Here is a 19,364-nt window from a genome sequence, read left to right as displayed (position 1 = left end):
TTCTGTGTAACACTAGTCATACAAAGACTTTTGGTCGTCTTATTGACGCATACCACGGTGGGGTTTTCGACTGAGGTGAAACAGTAACAAGGTAGCCATAGTGAAACATGTGGCTGGATTAAATCCTTTCCCAGGAATATGCACTAGATTCAAAGGCGGGTGGCGGGCGCCGGTCACAACAAAATACGATTTTTCAATTTGATTTCTTGTTCAGCAATCGGAAATCAAGACAAATCGGGCACTACGGTGAGACGTGATGAAAACATCCGATCCCATCCAAAAATCATAAAAGAATTATATCAGAAGACAGTTTTCTTAAACTAAAAAGAGCACTTGTAAGGAAACTGAAGAAACTTAAAATGGTTTTCTTGAGGTGATACATTATTTCAACAGCGATGTGGGTTTGATGAAACTTCTACTTCGTCAAGCGAACAACCAAAAAGGGAAAAATAGATATCTTTCAGTCCTGCATGCATGTATTCTCTAACATGGATGGAAAGAAAGAGAGTCTTTAAATGAAATGTAGGAGTCAAATGCAAAAGGTTTATTTATACAGTAAAAAACTCAATAAATTAATATTCAAAAAATTAATAAATTTTACATTAGATTAATGTAAACTATCCTAATTTGATAAAATAATAAAATAATAATTTTTGGAAAAATCTTTCCTAAATACTTGATTTCAATGTAAATATTCATTTATGATTAGTATGCATATAGTTTTTTTTTAACAAAACAAATTGGTAAAGAAATCAGTTTAGTATTTATGTATATTAAAGTTTACAATGTTAAAATGAACTGGTCTTATGCATTTTTAATTAAATTTGGTAAAGAAATCAATTTAGTCTGTACATATATTTATGAAATTTAAATAATACATATCTTGATGATTTTCTTTCCATAATTTGATAAGAAAGTTGACTAAATCAATATGAATTTCATCCTATAAAATGGTTCCCACAACATTAGTTAGATAACCAGCTTTCAAAAGAAAACAATTGATCAGATACCAGTATTTTTCTCAACATCTAAAACAATGGAGAAGATCATATCAATGAAATTTGCCTTTGTTATCTTCTTAGTTGTTACATCCGGTAAGTTTCGTATTTCATATGTAACATAAAAGTTAAAATATGCAAGTCAGTTATAAAAAATGCAAGTTTTTATTTATAACAACAAAAATACTGGTTTGGTTTTGTAGTCATGAGTATTGAGGCAACAAGGTTATTACCCGAAGAAGCTCTTGAAACTATGTTGCAGGGTGAATCTTTGCCGCATGGTGAGGAAAAATTCCATTTTGGTCGTCGCTGCCCACCAGGGTGTCATGTGGAATGTAATCCCGATCCTTTTGTTGTAAGATGTGGTTGTGTGTGCAAACATTAATCTGATCCTTTTTAATCGATTCTCACAGATAAGAATATTTGTTTCTCTCTTATAATTATATCAATAAAAGACTATACGCCAATTATGTTATTGTGTAATGATTTCTGTCCAATTTTTTTTTTTAATTTAAGATGCGCAAAAGATCTCTGTGGTAAAAATAATAATCCGAATGATAAATGGTATTAATAAATTACGCTTGTATAATAATACCATGTATCATTCAGATTGATATGTGTTTGAATTTAATCCTTTTAAATAGATTATGTCGTCGTCCACGCTACGCTCGGATTATTGATTTATAAAATTTTAGAATTTATGATATTGTTTAAATAGCAAATTTATAGAATCAGTCTCACTTAATACAAATTATATTGGTTGCCATTCTTGAGAGTTGTATTTGACATAGGATACTAAGTTGACTGCATACTGGGAGTTTATTTGTTCTTCTTATCAAGTATCTCTTTATTATTAATAGAGAAACAAAATAAAAGAGTAACCTTTAATTTGTATGTTATTTACACACATGTCATGCTGATGTGTCGCTTCCAGAATCAGTCTTAGCTTAAGTAATTAATTATCTTTCTTTAACTAGACTAATTACAGAAAATGCCACTCACAACATAGACCAACATATTAACATTAATACTTATACACTTACCAAAAAAAACTGGACGAGCTGAATACAAAAAAAATGATTGGACCTATATGTTACGTAAAAATGTATAACCTATTTGTCTGGTCAAGTTTAATATTTTTATATAAACATATATGTGATTGATGAGAGAAATATAAACATATGTGTAGAAAATTATAAAATATGTGTGTACATATGACGACACTAACAATAAAGATCATATGTATTTTCTTGGACGATCTACGAAAGAACACATAACTCAAGATAATACATTATAACACTGAAGTAGAATTGTTTATAATATTCATTGATATAATAGATGTGGTTTACATCGTAAATTCATGGTTTACATTTGTATTCGAAGATTCATACGTAATAGTCACACATCATAAAATATACAAATGTTACGGTTATGGTGGGTTTCAGGTTATTCCAGTTAGAAATTGACAATTTTAAAATTCAAAGGGATAATTAATGCAGTAATTTTCCCCTACATTTGTGTTTAAATTGAACATTAACGTGAAAATGTAATGTTAAATACTTACAAAAGGCAACTCCAATCAAGTAATTAATTTTGAATAGATTTGAATTATTGAAAAGAAAATCTCATTTATTAGATTCAAACAAGTAAATAAGTTAATTTTTATTAACAAGCCTATATTTACTCCTAAATATAAGATCATAATATATTCACAGTTTGGCAAATATTTTTTTTCATAACAGTAGAATTCCCAAAATTTTGCAAATATTACTCCTAAACTATTCGAAAATCTCATGGAGGTATATATGGTAAATATTGCTCAGAGCTGGGTTAATGACCAAGTGATTGGCAAGCTAAATATATTTCATTAATCGGCAAAATTACAGAATATTTTCTCATCAATTCTCTATGTTTATATAAACAAAAGGGGTGTGAATCATTTAGTCATTCGTATAACAAGAACTTAAAAAACATTCTATATGATTATCGTCCTGCGCAAGGCGCAGGTCTACACCTAGTATGTATTATAATGTCAATGGTGTTTTCAAAGTAAAAGCGTTTTCTTGGTATCGAAGCTAGCAATGTACATATAATTGTTAAACAAATAATTAGATTTTATTTAATTTAATAAGTTTGTTTGCTACATTATTTTTATACTTTTTGTCAATATATTTTTATATAAATTTAGAACCAGCATATTACATAGCTTTGATTGCTACATCTACCATTCTTAATTCATACACCAAAGTCACCTATTTCTAGGGACATAACAAAAAGAGAAATTATAAGATTTGGAGCTTTCCATTATATCTCGTAACATGGAGACTCTGTGATACAGACCTTTGGGATGGTTATTTGACCGATATACTGTTGCAACTCATATATCATTGGTTTGCAATCATTCATGAAAGCAACTTTCTTAAAATTTAGCATCCTCATTGCTTGACTGCCATTCGCAATGCCACTGCTTCTGGTTTTAGCGATGTGATTGTAGCTCTAACTGACGATGATCTTTTGCAATGTGATCTCTTTCATGCTGGAAGACAATATTGTTACACATCTTCCATATTCTTAACCTTATGAAAAAATTTAGATACTCATTTATCCTTCTTCAAACTCAACAACATATCGTTTATATTTTGATGTGTTCAAGACTGCTCTTCTTGTATATTAGATTATCTTTATATGATTATAAGTTGACGCTTATGACTATAATTTAACAGAATATTCAATTTTTATTTCTCCTGTTATCAAAGTCACCAAAATCTTAATATAATTTACACATATTTTTGTCGACAAAAAAGTTAAGAATTTACAATTCTTTTGATTTTCTTTTGCACCAAAAGGAATAAAATGTATAAAAATATAATTTTTATTGTTGACTAAAGTATACAATTATCAATCACTTTCCTCACTCCGCCTTTTTGCTTATAAGAGCATAAATATCAGCTGTCCTTAGGACATCTTTAGGAGGGAGGGGGGACCACAAAGGACGAAACCATGAAGGACAAAGGAGAAAAGTTCCTTAGATAAGGAACGTCCTTGTTGCGTCCTCTGCCTGTTTTGTGAGACCCATGACACGTGGTGGCCCACCATTTGTTCACTTTTATTTTTTTTTGTTTTTTTGTTTTTTTAAAGCAATTTTTTTTAAAAAAAAAATAGTTTTGGAGGACTTTTTTGGTCCCAACCGATTCAGATGCTCTAAGAGCATCTTTATCAGACAGGACTTTTAAAAGTCCTTAAATTTTTTTCTTTTTGTTTTCTGTTAAATGGGAGAAATCAATGAGGAAGAAGTGTGAGACGAGTGTGGGACGTTTCTTATAAAAGGACAAATGAAGATAGTCTAGGACATTTGCTGTGGGACCTATGCCGAATTCACCTAAGGACGAAGCTAAGGACGTGCTGATAAAGATGCTCTAATATACTTTCTCTAGTCTCTTCCAGAGCTTGACACATCACCTTCACAATTATCTGTTGGAACAGCCAGTAAGTTTGTGATTCATCATTTAATTCATTTCCTTCTTCCTCCCTTCTTCATCAACTCATCTAAAGCCAGATGATTGTAGTAAGAATTAGGGCTGGGCAAATAAACCGAACCCAAAAATCCGAACCGAATCCGATCCGATAAAAATGAATCCGAACCGATCCAAACCCGACATAAATACCGAATGGATCTTGTTTTTTGGTATTTCGGGTTATGGGTATTATCCAAACCGAACCCGAATTTAAATGGATATCCGATAGAACCCGAAACATTCAAAACCCTAGAAAGATCTTATACCAAATATGATCTCAATTCCTAATATGTGTTCAAAATACATTAAGATAATTGAACACCTAAAATATTTATGTATTACATAAATGTTGGTGGTTCTATTATATGAAGGTTAATGGTTAAATGTGGCTGTTAAATTTTGAAATATTTAGATTTAGATTTTGTTTTCATTAAACAATGTTTCTTATTTCATGAGGTCGTGGTTTTCATTTTATGATTTTATTTATTTAGTTTTCTTTTATCAATAAATATGTTTTCCTTTCGTTTAATTTTGAATGATCATGGTTGATGTTTGTTTCTTAATTTTAAATCGATTTTACTTATGGTTTAGTTACAAAGAGGTACAAATTAGGTATTTGAAACCAAAAAAATCAATTTTACTTAGGTTTTAGTTACAAAATAGGTACAAATCAGATATTTTTAAACCCAAAAACCGATTGAGACCCGAACCCGAAAGTACATTGGGTTGTACCGGTTCTTTGAAGATTTACTAACCCCGACCCGAACCCGATAGAACCCGAACCGGTACCGAGCCGAACTTTCAAATAATCCGAATGGAACTGATTTTGATAAACCCGAAAAACCGAAACCCGATTGGATAAAACCGAAACCCGATTGGGACCCCGAATGCCCATGCCTAGTAAGAATCATATCCAAACATGAGAAACATTTTATTCAAACAATTGTGTAGATTGTTTGTAACACAATTGCTTCAGAATTTTTTGTGTGAGGTATAATGACAATGCCATAGTTAAGCATTTTAAAATTGTAACTATCAGTAGATGCAGTGGAGTAATTTGACCATATAATTAATGTATGAGAATAACAGCAGGTTACAAAATGATATTGTCGTCTTGCATTCCCTTTAAACGAATTTTTAAAAATAAACAGAAGTGCCCCAAACTAACCATATCTTCTTTAACTATTATTACACATGCAAACTCGACTCATGCATGAACACATGAAACTGTTAGTGTTGTTGGTGATTCCATAAAAATTACATGAACTTTACAATTAGAGATTTAACAGAAATAAAAAAAGTTTTGGTGTCTAAAGTGGACTGATATTGACCATAGACTCATTAAATGAACATCAACAGGAAAAGGGCACTAAATGAAAAGAAATCTTGAATGTCAAAGATGAAAACCTCAAGAAGGAACTTAGCAACACATGTGACAGGTATACAAATAGACTAGGGATAAGATGTTAACAATTATTGCACATGCGGGTAGTACAATTAAAAGCTTACCCGAAGGTTTCTCTAGTCTCTCACCAGATAGCACTGGAGGATTCAAAGCTGGTTAATGCGTAAGACTCGACTGTTGGAACACATATAATATCGCGAGGATTTGATAATATGCTCTAGAGGTTTTAAATGATGTAAAACTCAGAAATAGATATTACTTACTCTTGGTTTTGAGCTAGAACCAGAGTGTGGATACTTCAAGATTGTCCAGTCAAATAAGTGTCAAATTGATAACCTGCAAATATATGACATTAGAAAAAATTTGATTAGTTTTTGTAAAAAACAATCTTGAAGCATAAGCTTACTGGAATGTAAGAATATGGAGTTTCTGTGAGGCATTTTATCAAATACGTAGCATGATATGAATATACATGTTCCATTTAAAATTAAAAAAACAGCTTACAAAGATAACATGTTTTGCTCGGATTTGATTACTCTTCCCCGGCCAAACTGAACGGCTAGTTCTTTTATATTAAGCTTAATCCTGAAATGCACATTTTTAATCAACTAAAAACACACAGATTCATGAAAATATTTGTAATTCAAAAGTGGAGATATTGAAGAAGGAAACCCACTTGACTCCAATAACGCTTTGCAGGCTATTGAATGATTTTGTGAATACCTTTTCGGACATACGATTCAACTTAATCGTTGCATCTCTTTTGAAAATAACCTACAAAATTATATAGACACGGTGTAAGTAAAAGTAAGATACTTTATATACCCACAACTGAAGCTGATTCAACTGCAAACTACCCATAGGATGCAATTTTCAGATAGATCACAGCTTTACAGATCTCACCCTATCAAATCCAGTGACAAAATAGATGAAAATGAGTATATATAAAATCAAATACATCTGATGTCTTACGACGTCGATGATGGATGATCGAACTGAGCGGCAAATTTCCTCTGCTCTTCGGACCAGAAGCTTGTTGTTATAGGGATCATGATTTCTAGCTATGTCGACTTTTATAGAATTGGTGAGGGGAACCCAAATAGTTGATGATTTTATTCGTTGAAGAAATTAATGGTAGCAGTAAGTGTTAATGGGGATATTGGTTGTGATAAACGACTCAATATCGTAACGGTGATTGCTGAGAGGAGGGAGGTTGAAGGTTTATGAGCAGCTGAGGTCAGAGTTAAGAGACTATAGAGCTGTTTGGGTGAATATTTTTGCTCTTACGCTGCAGGGATTGGAAAGATAAACAGAAACCTTTGCAAATGAGCTGATGTTTTGATGGGTTTGAATGGTTAGAAGCCAATCGGTTAAACATCTGCGATGACCTGACAATTTAATTGGTGGGGAATATTTTGTCCCACGTGACATGCCTTAGAAGCCATGAAATTAGTGACTTTTATATAGTGGAGATCATTAATTACTCTCTGATTAGTTTCTAAATTTGGTTTAACTTGTTAGTTTGGACAGGTCACTCAATTTTGTGAATACAACATTTTTAATACAACTTATTATCAAGAAGTGACGCTTCAAATGTGGTCCATAGATTTCGAGCAGTACACTGGTTTCGAGGATTGTGTTCATAAGGGACATGGAAATCGTTTCATAGATCCACATGAATTTAAACTTTATCCTCTTCTTGACTTAGAATTGGGCTTCTGCGAGTTGCCTTTTGAGTTTGACATCAAAGCTCAATATATGGGCTTTTATAAGCTCAAATACATGAATTTAAAATTTAACAAAATAACTCACTAAAATAAAAGTCCATCCATCTCATGGGATCTCATGACTCAGCAAATTATATGACTGATTAAATATAACATTTGTAGGTAATTTTGGCCGCGAACTCATGACTCAGCATGGTTAATGACTGATTAAATATAAACTAATCCTTATCTATCTTATTAAATTAGAAATACTTTAAGTTTTTGTTTGGTAACAGGAATATGAGTCTTTAAAAAAATTAAATTTTGTTTGGTAAGAAAGATAGTAGAGAATTTTGTATTTTCCTTATTTAAATGATAGATTAAGTATTTAATATCTTTAACTAATTTAAATAATAGATTTCTTTAATAGAATGAATCTTAACCAAAATAAATTTCCTAATAGATTTTTTGTTAATATTAAACATTTAATATTTTCAATATTTATTAATAAAAATAATAAAATAAAAATCACACATCAAAATCAATTTATATATCATATAGATAAAATATAAAATGTTTTATTTATAAATTGTTAGTATAACACTTTTATAATATAAGTCCAATTAGTTATAAATCTTAGATATGATACACTGTGATATAATAGACGATTAAAATCACATAATATAATTATTTAAAGTAATATATAAAATTGTTGTTTTAAAATGTTATACTAACAATTATGTAATACATATTAATTTACACATATATATAGATAAAATAAGAACAAAGAAAAAAATTGAAGTGAAAGCAAATATTTATACGGCAACTAATCAAACTATAGAAATAAACAACAATGGCGTAAGATTTTTTTTTAACAAATTTATTTTAATTTAAAATATGTTTATATATTTTATGTATTTATAAATTATTTTATTTGTTATTAAGAATGATAAGATTTTGGAATTGGAAAAAATTATGACCCATCTCTATATTATTTTAATTAGAAATTTAAAATTTATATTAAACTATTTTTTTAACTTTTAATTTTTATTATAACTACAAATGTTAATTTTCAATTTAAATTTATGTTTAAATATTACAAATATATCATTTATAAATAAAAACTAAAAACATAAAATAAATACCCGCCTGGTTGGGCGGGTCAAGATCTAGTTCTCATTATGAACCAGTCCAAGTTCTTGCTTCCGCACTAATCCAGCATTAGCACTCTTCATCTATCTTATTAAAACTCAAGTACAAAATCATTTTGTTTGGTTACTTGAATAAGAGTATTAAAAAAATTTGGTTTGTTTGGAAACATGGATTGTAGTCTTTTTTAAAAAAAAAATTTGTTTGGAAACAAAGATAGTAGTATTAAACAGAAAAATAATGGGCTTAAGTTATTAAGTCCATTATAAAAGAATGTTGTCAATATATATATAAGAAAAATACAATACAAAACCCAATTTGAAATATCAACTCAAATTATGGTTTTTATATTTCATATTAAGTTTTTAAATTATAATATATGTAATTATTTATATGATGATACATATTAAATACTATTAATTATATGATTACTTATATGATGGTACATATAATATACGATTAATTATATGATGAAATTATATGATATATAATAATGACTAAGGATGGGTTTTCAGACATCCATACGGGTTTGGTTCTGATCGGTTTGTGTTTCGGGTTTCCGAGGTCAAAGATTTCAGTCCTATTAGGATGTTTCTAAATTTTTGTTTGAGTTTGATTCGGATCTTTGCAGGTTTGAGTTTGGATAAACTATTTAAATTATTTTTCAAGTTTTAAATCACTATATATTTTAAATTTCTTAAAATCTATAAATAAAGTAATATATTACCTATAAATTTAAATAACATATGTCAGAATACCTAAGTTGAACATATCAATTGGTTTGATTTAAAATTTTGGATACGAAATCAATAATTATTTTAAGTATTTTTAGTGATTTGAGTATACTTTAACTATTTCAGATATTTGTTTTTGACTATCTATATACATTTTCAAGTATTTTAAATCAATTTAAAAGTATCAATCTTGATGTTTTATATATGTTAAATATAAAATAATTAATATATAAGTATATAAATCTATTTTTAGATAATTTTAGGTACACAAATACTTCGGTTCGGATCCGATTCGGCTCTCTAACTAACAAAATTTTGAATAATTCGAATATTTAATCAATTTATGTTCAGGTTTGGTAATATATTTACGGATTGGTATCAGTTCTGTTCTTCGGATTCATTTTGCCAAACCCTAATAATTACATGAAAAACAAATATCATCATATTTTTTAAAATATACATCCGAGGAGGTGCAGAGATCAAAGTTTATAATCATTTATTTTAACAACAAGCCAAATAAATATGTTGATTGAAGAGCGAATAAAATAAAACTAGAGAAATACATAGTTTACCAGAGATACTCTATGTGTCGAATTTATTATAAAGAAAATTTTATTAAAATAAATAAATTCAATAACTACAAACAAATAATATATTTCATAAAAGTAAAAAATAATATCCGCGCTTTCGAAGCGCGGATCAAAATCTAGTTTTAATATTATTTTCGTACAATTAACGATCCTGATTTTTAATTAATTGTATGCTAAAAGTAAACGGGATAAGGTTTAATTTGGCCACTTGTTATAAACTAATCATCGTACTTCTTAAAAATATATTTTTCCGCATAGTACTTTCCATTTTTAAATATAAAGTAAATATACACGAATATTTTTGTATATCTTTTGACTTACTATTGCCAATCAGCATCTCCTTTTGCAACCCGAAATATTATCCGACTATAATTGATCTGCTCGAGATTTTTTTCCTCTTTTCCTGTATTTCTTTTAAAAATAAAAGACAAATATCAAGAAACATAGAAATAAAAAAAATATTCAGACAGTAATGAGAACTGGATAAGGTCGAGATAGCGAACACCGAAGTTTCGGTACAAGGACATCATCTGATTAAACGGAGACAGTAACCCGCAACGTCCGGCAAAGGTCCGAAAGAACAACAAAAAAAATGCCACGTCGACAAGACCGTCAAAGTCGCCGTTAGCGTTCCCATATTTAGAACATGTGCGTCTACCCATTAGCCTCATAATACGTACTAATATACGTATTCTAACAGTATATGTTATACGATGTTTCTCACTATAAATATTCATAAGAATTTATCCTTTCTTCATCTATATTCCATTTTTCTCGATCGGTTGTTTGAGCTCTCCATCTATATTCCATTAGGAGAAAAAAAGATAGAAAGATTAGATGGAGGTGATGGTTGGTTCTTCGTTTGGAATCGGCATGGCGGCGTGCGTTAGAGATCGGACCGGTGTCTCGGCGCAGGATAAGACCGTACCGGCGGCGGCTCTGTTTTCGGCTGATGAATCGGGAAGAGGTGGATCGCAGATCGGGCTTGCTAGTCGGATCGGATTAAGGATGAATAGAAAATCGCCGGAGGAATCATCGGAGGATAGTTCATCGTCGATCGGTGAGTGCAGCGAAAACGAAGAGGAAGAAGAGGACGACGCCGTTTCAGTCCAGAGAGGAGGAGGAGGAGGAACACTTGTTTCGTTTAGTTCTTCTTTAGAAGACTCTCTGCCGATTAAGTATGTTCTTGATCTTTTTTATGTTTTGTCTTTAGCCACGAATCATTTTGTTTGGTTGAACACTGAAGAAGATATGTTGACTTGTTTGTTCAGGAGAGGATTATCAAACCATTACGTAGGGAAATCGAAATCTTTTGGGAACTTAATGGAACCGATGATGAACATCAACGCAAAAGATCTTGAGAAAGGAGAGAATCCATTCAACAAGAGGAGGAGATTGCTTATTGCTAATAAGCTGAGGAGCAGAGGAAGATCCATGTCAGTTTCGAATTTTTATTCTTGGCAGAACCCTAATTCTATGTCGTTACTTGCTGTCCAAGAACACAATGAAGTGAATCATCATAATGATGATGACTATGAGGAAAATGAAGGTGATGATGATCAAACTATAAAGTTGTTGGGGAAGAGGAATATGTTGATGAAAAATAAGAGAGATTTGATGGCTCAGACTCAAAGTTGTTTCTGTCTTAGTAGTTTGCAAGAAGAAGATGATGATGAGGGTGGAGTTGATAATGAGTGATTAATCAGTAACATGGTTTAGTGATACTTGTTTTTCAATTTGTTCTTCTCTTGTGAATTTGATTAGAGGAAGTTTCAGTGTTCACACAAGTGGTGGAAGATTTGAAGAATATATTATTTATTTAGTAGACTTTTTCCTATCTCCTTTTTTTTCTTTTGTGCACAAAGACTTTTTCCTATCTACAAAGGACATTTTCTTCTTCATCTTGTTTCTGTGTCCATCATTCATTTTTAATCATCTGAAATTAAATTATTGAAAATGTTTACATGAACATTTCAACATCCTAGAGAAAATTAAACAAAGGGGATAAAACTCAAAACCAAACAAATAAACAGCGCAAACACAATTGTTTCACTGAAGAGTTATTATGTATTCAGTTATCATCGTCATCAACATTATCGTTAACCCAACATATTTATCTTTTTCAGTTATTCAGTGAACAGCTTTTAGCAGTTCGGTAAACTTTTATTCTTTTTTTTCTTTCATTTATATATTTTTTTATGGTTTTTGTTTATTTTTAGACGGAATTTTGAATATGTGTTTTTAGAGACACTAGGGTCTGCCCGCCCTACGGGCGGGATATAATTTATGTTTGATGTATGTAAATATGTAATTGTACTTTTTATTGAATTTACCTATATTTTATCTTTTATAGCTGCTTATTTAGAAAATGTGAAAATAGTCAAATTACTATGATAAAAATATACATTATTGATTCTTTTATATGCTACTATATTTGTAGATTAGCTAAAATATTGTCTAATTATTTTTTAGAATATGATTTTAACATTATTTCTTTATAGATAGTATATAATTTAAAAATGGACTATAATGAAATTAATATATAATCACAAAATATTTATGTTTCTAGTGGGTTTTATGCACTACCCGTGACATGTCGATTAATTATGTAGCACAGTGTTTGATTTGAAAGTCTAATTGATTATAATATAAGTTCTAGTATTAGATATGGTTTCATTTCTACACATTCAACTATTTTCAGTTGTGCTTCTGTAGTTTTATTTTTTTAATCTTTTAATCTTTTAATAATTTTTTTATATAATATGAGAATCATTATTGGACAATTGCTCTTATTTAATTTTTATGACCTCTTTCAGTTGAAGTTTCTGATGGTAAAATATTCAATTTTTTTTGTCTATCTATTTAAAGAACAAACTGTAAATGGCTCTGTGAACCACATAGGTAACTCCGCATCCATGTAAACGACAAACGATGGATGATTCTTGGCACTACGTGCTAGTCGATCCGCCTGAGTATTTTGTGTCCTTGTAAAATATTCAACCTTAGTTTCGTTCAATCAATTTAATTTTTAATACAAAAATAGTTTAATATGGTTATGTTATTTTTTATTTTGATGGATTAGTTTTTTTAAATATATATTTTAGGTTAAGTTTTCTATTTTATTTATACTTTTTTGGTCAAATTGTTTTATACTGAGTCTCTATTTATACTGTACAAATATAAATATTTTCAAAACTGTTTATACTATACAACCTTAATTTTATTGTTTTATTTTATGAAAAGTGTTTATACTCTAAAAATATATTTTTATTGTTATTATATCAGTATTAAATTTCTGTTTAAATATTTATATTGGATCAGTAAGGAATCATTTTTATTTAAAATATAATAATTTCCTTTGTGTGTTTTAGTTATTTTTCCATTTATTAGATCAGATTATTTTTGTTTTCCCACTACTTTTTCTGAAATTGTTTTTTATTATGTGTCAATTTGTGTTTGTGGTATTCAATCATTTTCTTGTGGAAAAATAACTTGATGAAACAAAAAAAGCAATATCATAAATAGACTTTCCTCCTTTTTGTTTTCTTTACAAAAGTTTTCTATTTACTATTGGAATTTTTATATTAAGGAACTATATTATGTATATTCACTCAATTATTATGTTTTGACATTATTTTTAGAACTATGTTGAATAATTTTAAATTAACCTTTTGTTCTCAAAATAAAATTCAAATTTGATATTAAGTTACAGTTATAGTGCTCTCACTTAAATATAATTATTGTTGTATATATAATAAGGTCGAATTAATGGTTTTCTAATACATCTAGTCTAAAATCAATTTTGAAACCTTCTGGTGTTAAATCAGATGCTAACTGTAAAAGCTGATTTGAGCATTGTTTTCTAGCTAATAGAATATTTTTTTATAAAAATTTAAGAAGACACTTCTTCTAACTTTAGCAATCTCTTGCTTAATTTGCTACTAATTCTGTTTTATAATTCCCATTTTGTAACTTGAGTGAGGAGAAAAACTTATATTGTTATCTTAGGCTGGACTTTTTGTTTAATTTTATATTTTTCTTTACGCCCGTGTTTTTGTTTAATTTTTGGTTTTCTTTATATATCTTGTATGTACACTGTAGCATATAAATATTAGATAATAAAGGCAAAACTCTCGAGAATAAAAAGTAAATAACATGAAAATTTAGAAGCATCCTTAAAGTTTACTATAATTTTATAGCACTTCAGTGTTGATATCTTCCGTCTAGAAAAACACTTAAAGAGGAACAATAAAAAAATGATAAACAGTGAATGTGATACTGCAATGTTTTACGGTATGAAGGCGTTTTTACACTGCAACTGTCTGAATCTCTGATCCTTGAGGTTGTGAATTAAGGGAATTGATTTCACCTTGGTATAAAAAGACCTTTCTTTTATTTTTCCACATCCGCTTTCTATCGTTGCCCTCCTTTTTATGACTAATAAAACCTTTGGAAGAGGAAAACACACAGAGGAAGTTGTGTGTTCTTCAAGAGATGATTCGAGAAGAGAACAACTAAGCTTTCCTCACAACAATGGGACCTTTGGCTGACGCTTAACAGAGGATGTGCTGTTGATGCCATCAACTTGATGGTGATATCATCTGATCTCTGAATTGCTTCACTGCCGGATATATTACCATCTCGATAACCTTTTATTGACGTTGTCGCTGGGTCCGACAAAACTCGGAGAGGAGAAATGGATCACTGACCAGTTATAAACGTGCACCGTGAACCCTTCCGGCAGCAAGTATCTCATGAGAGGAAATAGCCAACTCTCGCTGCAAATATATAGCAGTAAAACGTCAAGTGCCCATTTTTTTTTTGTTTCAATAAAAGAAAAATCTAAGGGTAAGTATTTAACTTACTTCTAACTTCTCCCTATTGACTATCCGCTCTTACATAAGGCTGAACCTTTCAAATTCAAACTGAGAGAGATATAGCAAAATTCCCAAGTTAAAAATAATTTGCTTAATGCAGCAATGGTAAAAATATTTTTCCTTCGCTAAGGACTCCTACCCTATGATGATTGAGACTTTCCAGTTGCTCTTCCCTCTGCTCTGCCCCATGTTTCTGAAATTTAGCCTGCCAACAGACAAACATCTATAAGCAAACGAACTTCAATTGTGGTTCTACAGCAACCGGTTTTGAAGTTAGCAAGGAGAAGAAAGGAGTTAACCATTCTACTCTTCAAAAGTTTATTTGTTTGATATGATTGTGAGTAAGAAAATGATGATTTGACGGATGGAAACTCACCTATATATAGCTGCAGATGCACGGACTTAAAGGAAAGGAGGATGTACTGAAACTGAAATCGTCAAAGATCGCAAAACCTGTGTATATCATATTTTTTTCTTTATTTAAGCAAGAGTTTGAAATTTATAAATGTGGAGGCCGAAAAACTTTTAAAAACAATGAACATGAGATATAAATCGCAAAACCTGCGTATACAACAGTTCAAAGTTTATGAATGTCAGGGTGGAACTTAAAAAAACTTGAGATTTAAGACCGGGAAAAATAAAACTTCAAATAAAAAATAGAGATTTAAGATCAGAAAACCTTGGCATCAAGGAGAAGTATATCCAGCCTATCAACTCCCCCACCGCGTTTGAGCTTTCCAGCTTCCCAAAATCTTAGAAGCCTCACTTCGACGATGGAAGAACAGTGGCCCCCTTTAAATCACGAAGAAGAACATATGGATTGGCCATATAAATGCAAATAAGTTTTAGGGAATATCACAAAATGAGATATCTTCAAAGGTGGAAATCTTACCTATTTATAAGTTGAGAATCACGGCCTCTGACGGGATATTCACTGAATGAGAGCGTCGTTCTTGTTGGAGGTAGGAAATTCGTATAAGCGTTGAATCTGGACAAACCGAGACACGGCCCAAGACACGTTGAAACGAAACCAAGACTTCTCGATCGAGGGATCATCATCAGATTCATCGCGATTTGTCTTGAATAGTTCTCCCGATAAGCTTTTGTTGAATAGAAAAGAAGATAAAACGGGATGGAAGATTCACAAAACGAATCAAGATCTCGAAACTCTATAGCTATATCAGAATTTCTATGAAGAGATCACAATACTGAAGCAAAGTATTATGATGATTGAGGGTGAGAGGTGATGTTTGGTGAATTTTGGCAAAGCTTACCTCCTTTTTATAGGATAAGTTTTGTAACCATCTGGGAAGAGTGAAGGTGCTATTGAATGCAAGTTTATGGAGTGAATAAGAACGTAAACGATGGAGATTGAATGAAAGTGTAGACCGTTACACCTCTTCTGGTAAGAGGCGGTGGCCTGTACTTGGATCGACACGGCGATGGCGTCGTATGAAAGCAGACGGGAGAAACATATGTGGGTTTATACCTAAAACATGAAGCCCAGATACAATAAAACCCAAATGAATCAATACTATATTAAAAGGTAAATAACCTCAATGGAAACTGTGTCCACGTCATCACTTTAATTCTGTCCAATCAAAAACCAGGAAACCTCCACGTCATTGCTGTCTTTCGTCTGATGGGCTTGAACCGAAATTACGTATGAGCTTCGAAGTTGCGTTATTTGTCCCAGCCCGTTAGCCCATGACAGTGCTCTGATCGCTTTTCTATTTCCGCGTTGAAGAAACCCGCGATTGTCGATTCGGGATACTGTTAATCTTCCTCTTTCTTCCGTTTGCGAATCTATGTTTTACCCTCTACACTTCGTCTTCTCCGTTTCAAACTATATAAACTGAGCTGTAATCGATCACCTTCAATATTTTCGTTTCAATCAATCAATACCTACTTAATGCTTTCGATTCACCTCCCTCTTTTCCTCCTTATCTTTTCCTCCTTATTTATATATGCATCTATAGTTATACTCCCACACTCGGTTCTGTTCTCAACTCCATAAAATAGTATCATACGAGTAAGAACTCTCCGATTAGTCAATTTTTTCTGGTTTCCTTGATAGGTGTGAGACTAGAGAAGTAATGCCTTTCACGTAGTGATTTTCCATTCTCACTTTTGATCTCAGGTTATGCTATTATTGAGCTTTGATTTTTTAGATTGTATCAAGATATTATGTGATCTGCTGTTTGAATTGAGTTTATTGTTTAAACTTGTGTGCACCTTTAACGATCTTATTTGGGAATGTGATTAGTCAGTAGCTTTCAACAGAAATGGTCATATTTAGAAAATTTGGTTTCTTTCTTCTTTTTTTTTTGTGTTGCAGTTCAGTTTTTTTTTTTAATGCAGATTTAGATGTAACAAGGTCGGAAGAGGATAAGAACATATACATATGTGGCAAAAAGATGATTATAGTTTGGGAATTCAAAAAGATGAGAATAGCTTATAATATCTTGCAGAATTCTAAATTGGAGGAGCAGAGGATTAACCGAGAGCATGATGTCATCCTCAAGGAAATGCAAGAGGTAATGGCATCATTACTCTGTTTTCTTAAAAAAATTCAACTTTTCATGTTCTTTTCTCGATGGTTTTAGTTCAGATGTTGTATCATAGTTTATGTGTGTGTGAGTAATTGTGAGTCTTTTGTTTCTGTTTCTTCACTCAGTTGCATCTTCTTAAAAATTCGAACTTTATCTAATTAATTGTGAGACGAGAGTTTGAAGAATTATGTGCACAGTTCCACGGCTTATGGTGATTTAGAGAAGCTTCATAGATTGGTTGAGTGTGAGGGTTGCTCGATTTCTGAATTGATGGTCTGGGCTACTATGCTCTTCAGTGGTCTGCATTTAACAACTGCACCGCCATTGCTCAGTACATTATCGAGGTAACAAAAGTTCAATCCTTTTTCTAATCTGGGACTTTGTGTGTTTGTATTGGTGTGTGAATCGTTAAGCATCAACATTGAGTTTAAGCTCACCACACATACTCTTTTGTTAGTCGAGAGACAAAACAGAAGCTACAATCATAATTAAAATTAGCAGGGAACCCAACTTCAAGAATCTACTCTTCAATTGGCTCCATACACTCTGTAATCACCTTCTTCTTCTTTTTTCTTTTGTTCATGCGGGATTATAAGATTTGTATAGTTTCATTGATACTTACTGATCTGTTTATTGAAGGAACTGAAGAAAACAAAATCATTGATGAGGTCATGGAGATAAATGATCGGACTTTTAAATCTCACAAGATGGATGAAGAAGAAGGTGATTAATTATTTAGCCAAGTTCACCCATTTTTTTAAAAATAAGAGGAGAATCGAAATTAACAACCAGATTCTTGCAGTCTCCATTGAATATGTACCGGATGTAAAAGAGGAGAGCGCTGTGCTTGAGTTTCGCCTTAACCTTCTGCAAATGATTCATTTATTTAAGTATAAAGGTTGAACTCTTGTGACCACTCAGATGATCAGTATAAAGGTTGAACTCTTGTGTTCCTTAGAAAATGACTACATATGAACCAAAGTTTAAGATGATGATAGATGAATGCAATTGCAGGCAACTATTAAATTTATAAAAGATTAATGTTTCTGTACACCATGTACATATACAAACAACCCACAAACACAAAAACAAACTTGATTTCAATTTTATATTTTATAAAATGATCTTTAAACTCTGTCGATCATATGGGAGATTTGATACAAGTCTCAAGGTGGAATAAGAAATAACTCTATTTTATATATTATATTAAACTTAATTTTGGTTTATCATATCAAAACTTTTGACAATTTATAAATCTAATATAACATGTCTACATTTGTATGTTTAGTAACATTTAGAGATAACTTTGACCACCTTTAAAGTTTTTACAAATCCTGATCATATTATTGCAATCTTTATCATAAAATATACAAGACAAATGATTTCTAAAATTAAACAAGAAATTTGAGACATGGCCTGATTTAACTCATATTTTAATGAAATCATACATTTATATTTAACACTACTTTATCGTTACCAGAAAATTATAATAATAACATTGCTTCACTTATATAAATCTAAGACTATGATGTTTCTGTTTTTCACATTTTCTTTAACTTGATGGTGTTGCTTTTTAAAAGAGGAACACATCATATAATTTATATTTGAAATTCTAAAGGTACATAGAATTTGAGAATAATCGTAGACATATTTTCCAACATTTTTACGATTTATTTCTACACAAGTGATGACAAGGAAATTATATGGGGATAATTAGTTAAAGGTTCATGAATCTAAATCTTAAACTCATTTTTGGCTATACAATTCAAATCTACCCAAACTATAAAGTTAGTTAGATCTTTCACAACTCTATGTTTCAGATGACAAACAAATTCATA

The 19,364-nt window shown here is 30.9% G+C and overlaps 1 protein-coding gene and 3 long non-coding RNA genes across 11 annotated transcripts; 2 read left to right on the top strand and 2 right to left on the bottom strand.

Annotated features, from left to right (window-relative positions):
• Positions 1 to 3,206: 3,206 nt before the first annotated feature.
• LOC108852769 (uncharacterized) lies at positions 3,207 to 7,333 on the bottom strand. Of its 4 annotated transcripts, XR_008944968.1 has the most exons (6): positions 6,891 to 7,333; positions 6,595 to 6,692; positions 6,423 to 6,503; positions 6,182 to 6,254; positions 6,023 to 6,092; positions 3,207 to 3,534 (listed from the first exon to the last, which is right to left on the bottom strand). It is a non-coding gene; the product is annotated as an uncharacterized LOC108852769 (long non-coding RNA). The 4 variants fall into 4 exon arrangements; XR_008944967.1 differs by lacking the exon at positions 3,207 to 3,534 and having other exon boundaries at positions 3,541 to 6,092; positions 6,776 to 7,333; XR_001949595.2 differs by lacking the exon at positions 3,207 to 3,534 and having other exon boundaries at positions 3,541 to 6,092; positions 6,877 to 7,333.
• A 3,464-nt stretch (positions 7,334 to 10,797) lies between these two features.
• On the top strand, positions 10,798 to 11,934 carry LOC108848820 (protein OXIDATIVE STRESS 3 LIKE 6). The gene is made up of 2 exons (XM_018622266.2): positions 10,798 to 11,275; positions 11,369 to 11,934. The coding sequence occupies exons 1-2, from the start codon at positions 10,935 to 10,937 to the stop codon at positions 11,793 to 11,795; spliced, it is 768 nt and encodes a 255-aa protein (XP_018477768.1). The 5' UTR covers positions 10,798 to 10,934; the 3' UTR covers positions 11,796 to 11,934.
• A 2,294-nt stretch (positions 11,935 to 14,228) lies between these two features.
• LOC130511987 (uncharacterized) lies at positions 14,229 to 16,435 on the bottom strand. 2 transcript variants are annotated; one of them, XR_008945503.1, is made up of 7 exons: positions 16,249 to 16,435; positions 15,867 to 16,074; positions 15,654 to 15,766; positions 15,351 to 15,427; positions 15,114 to 15,179; positions 14,963 to 15,022; positions 14,229 to 14,875 (listed from the first exon to the last, which is right to left on the bottom strand). It is a non-coding gene; the product is annotated as an uncharacterized LOC130511987 (long non-coding RNA). The 2 variants fall into 2 exon arrangements; XR_008945502.1 differs by having other exon boundaries at positions 15,867 to 16,427.
• Positions 16,436 to 16,583: 148 nt separating this feature from the next.
• On the top strand, positions 16,584 to 18,568 carry LOC108826659 (uncharacterized). Of its 4 annotated transcripts, XR_008945506.1 has the most exons (6): positions 16,584 to 17,006; positions 17,446 to 17,511; positions 17,724 to 17,870; positions 17,984 to 18,074; positions 18,166 to 18,249; positions 18,329 to 18,568. It is a non-coding gene; the product is annotated as an uncharacterized LOC108826659 (long non-coding RNA). The 4 variants fall into 4 exon arrangements; XR_008945504.1 differs by having other exon boundaries at positions 17,446 to 17,870; XR_008945505.1 differs by having other exon boundaries at positions 16,584 to 17,511.
• The last annotated feature ends 796 nt before the right edge of the window (positions 18,569 to 19,364 follow it).

This window comes from Raphanus sativus, chromosome 4 (assembly GCF_000801105.2).
Source record: "Raphanus sativus cultivar WK10039 chromosome 4, ASM80110v3, whole genome shotgun sequence".
In the NCBI taxonomy this organism is placed as follows: domain Eukaryota; kingdom Viridiplantae; phylum Streptophyta; class Magnoliopsida; order Brassicales; family Brassicaceae; genus Raphanus; species Raphanus sativus.
Note: the sequence above shows the minus strand (reverse complement) of the source record. Positions and strands in the feature narration are given on the sequence as shown.

Excerpts from the sequence above, each read along its gene's own strand:
- LOC108848820 (XM_018622266.2), top strand. The coding sequence starts at position 10,935 with ATGGAGGTGATGGTTGGTTCTTCGTTTGGAATCGGCATGGCGGCGTGC. Across the intron at positions 11,276-11,368 it reads GAAGACTCTCTGCCGATTAA|GAGAGGATTATCAAACCATT; the intron begins GTATGTTCTTGA and ends TTGTTTGTTCAG.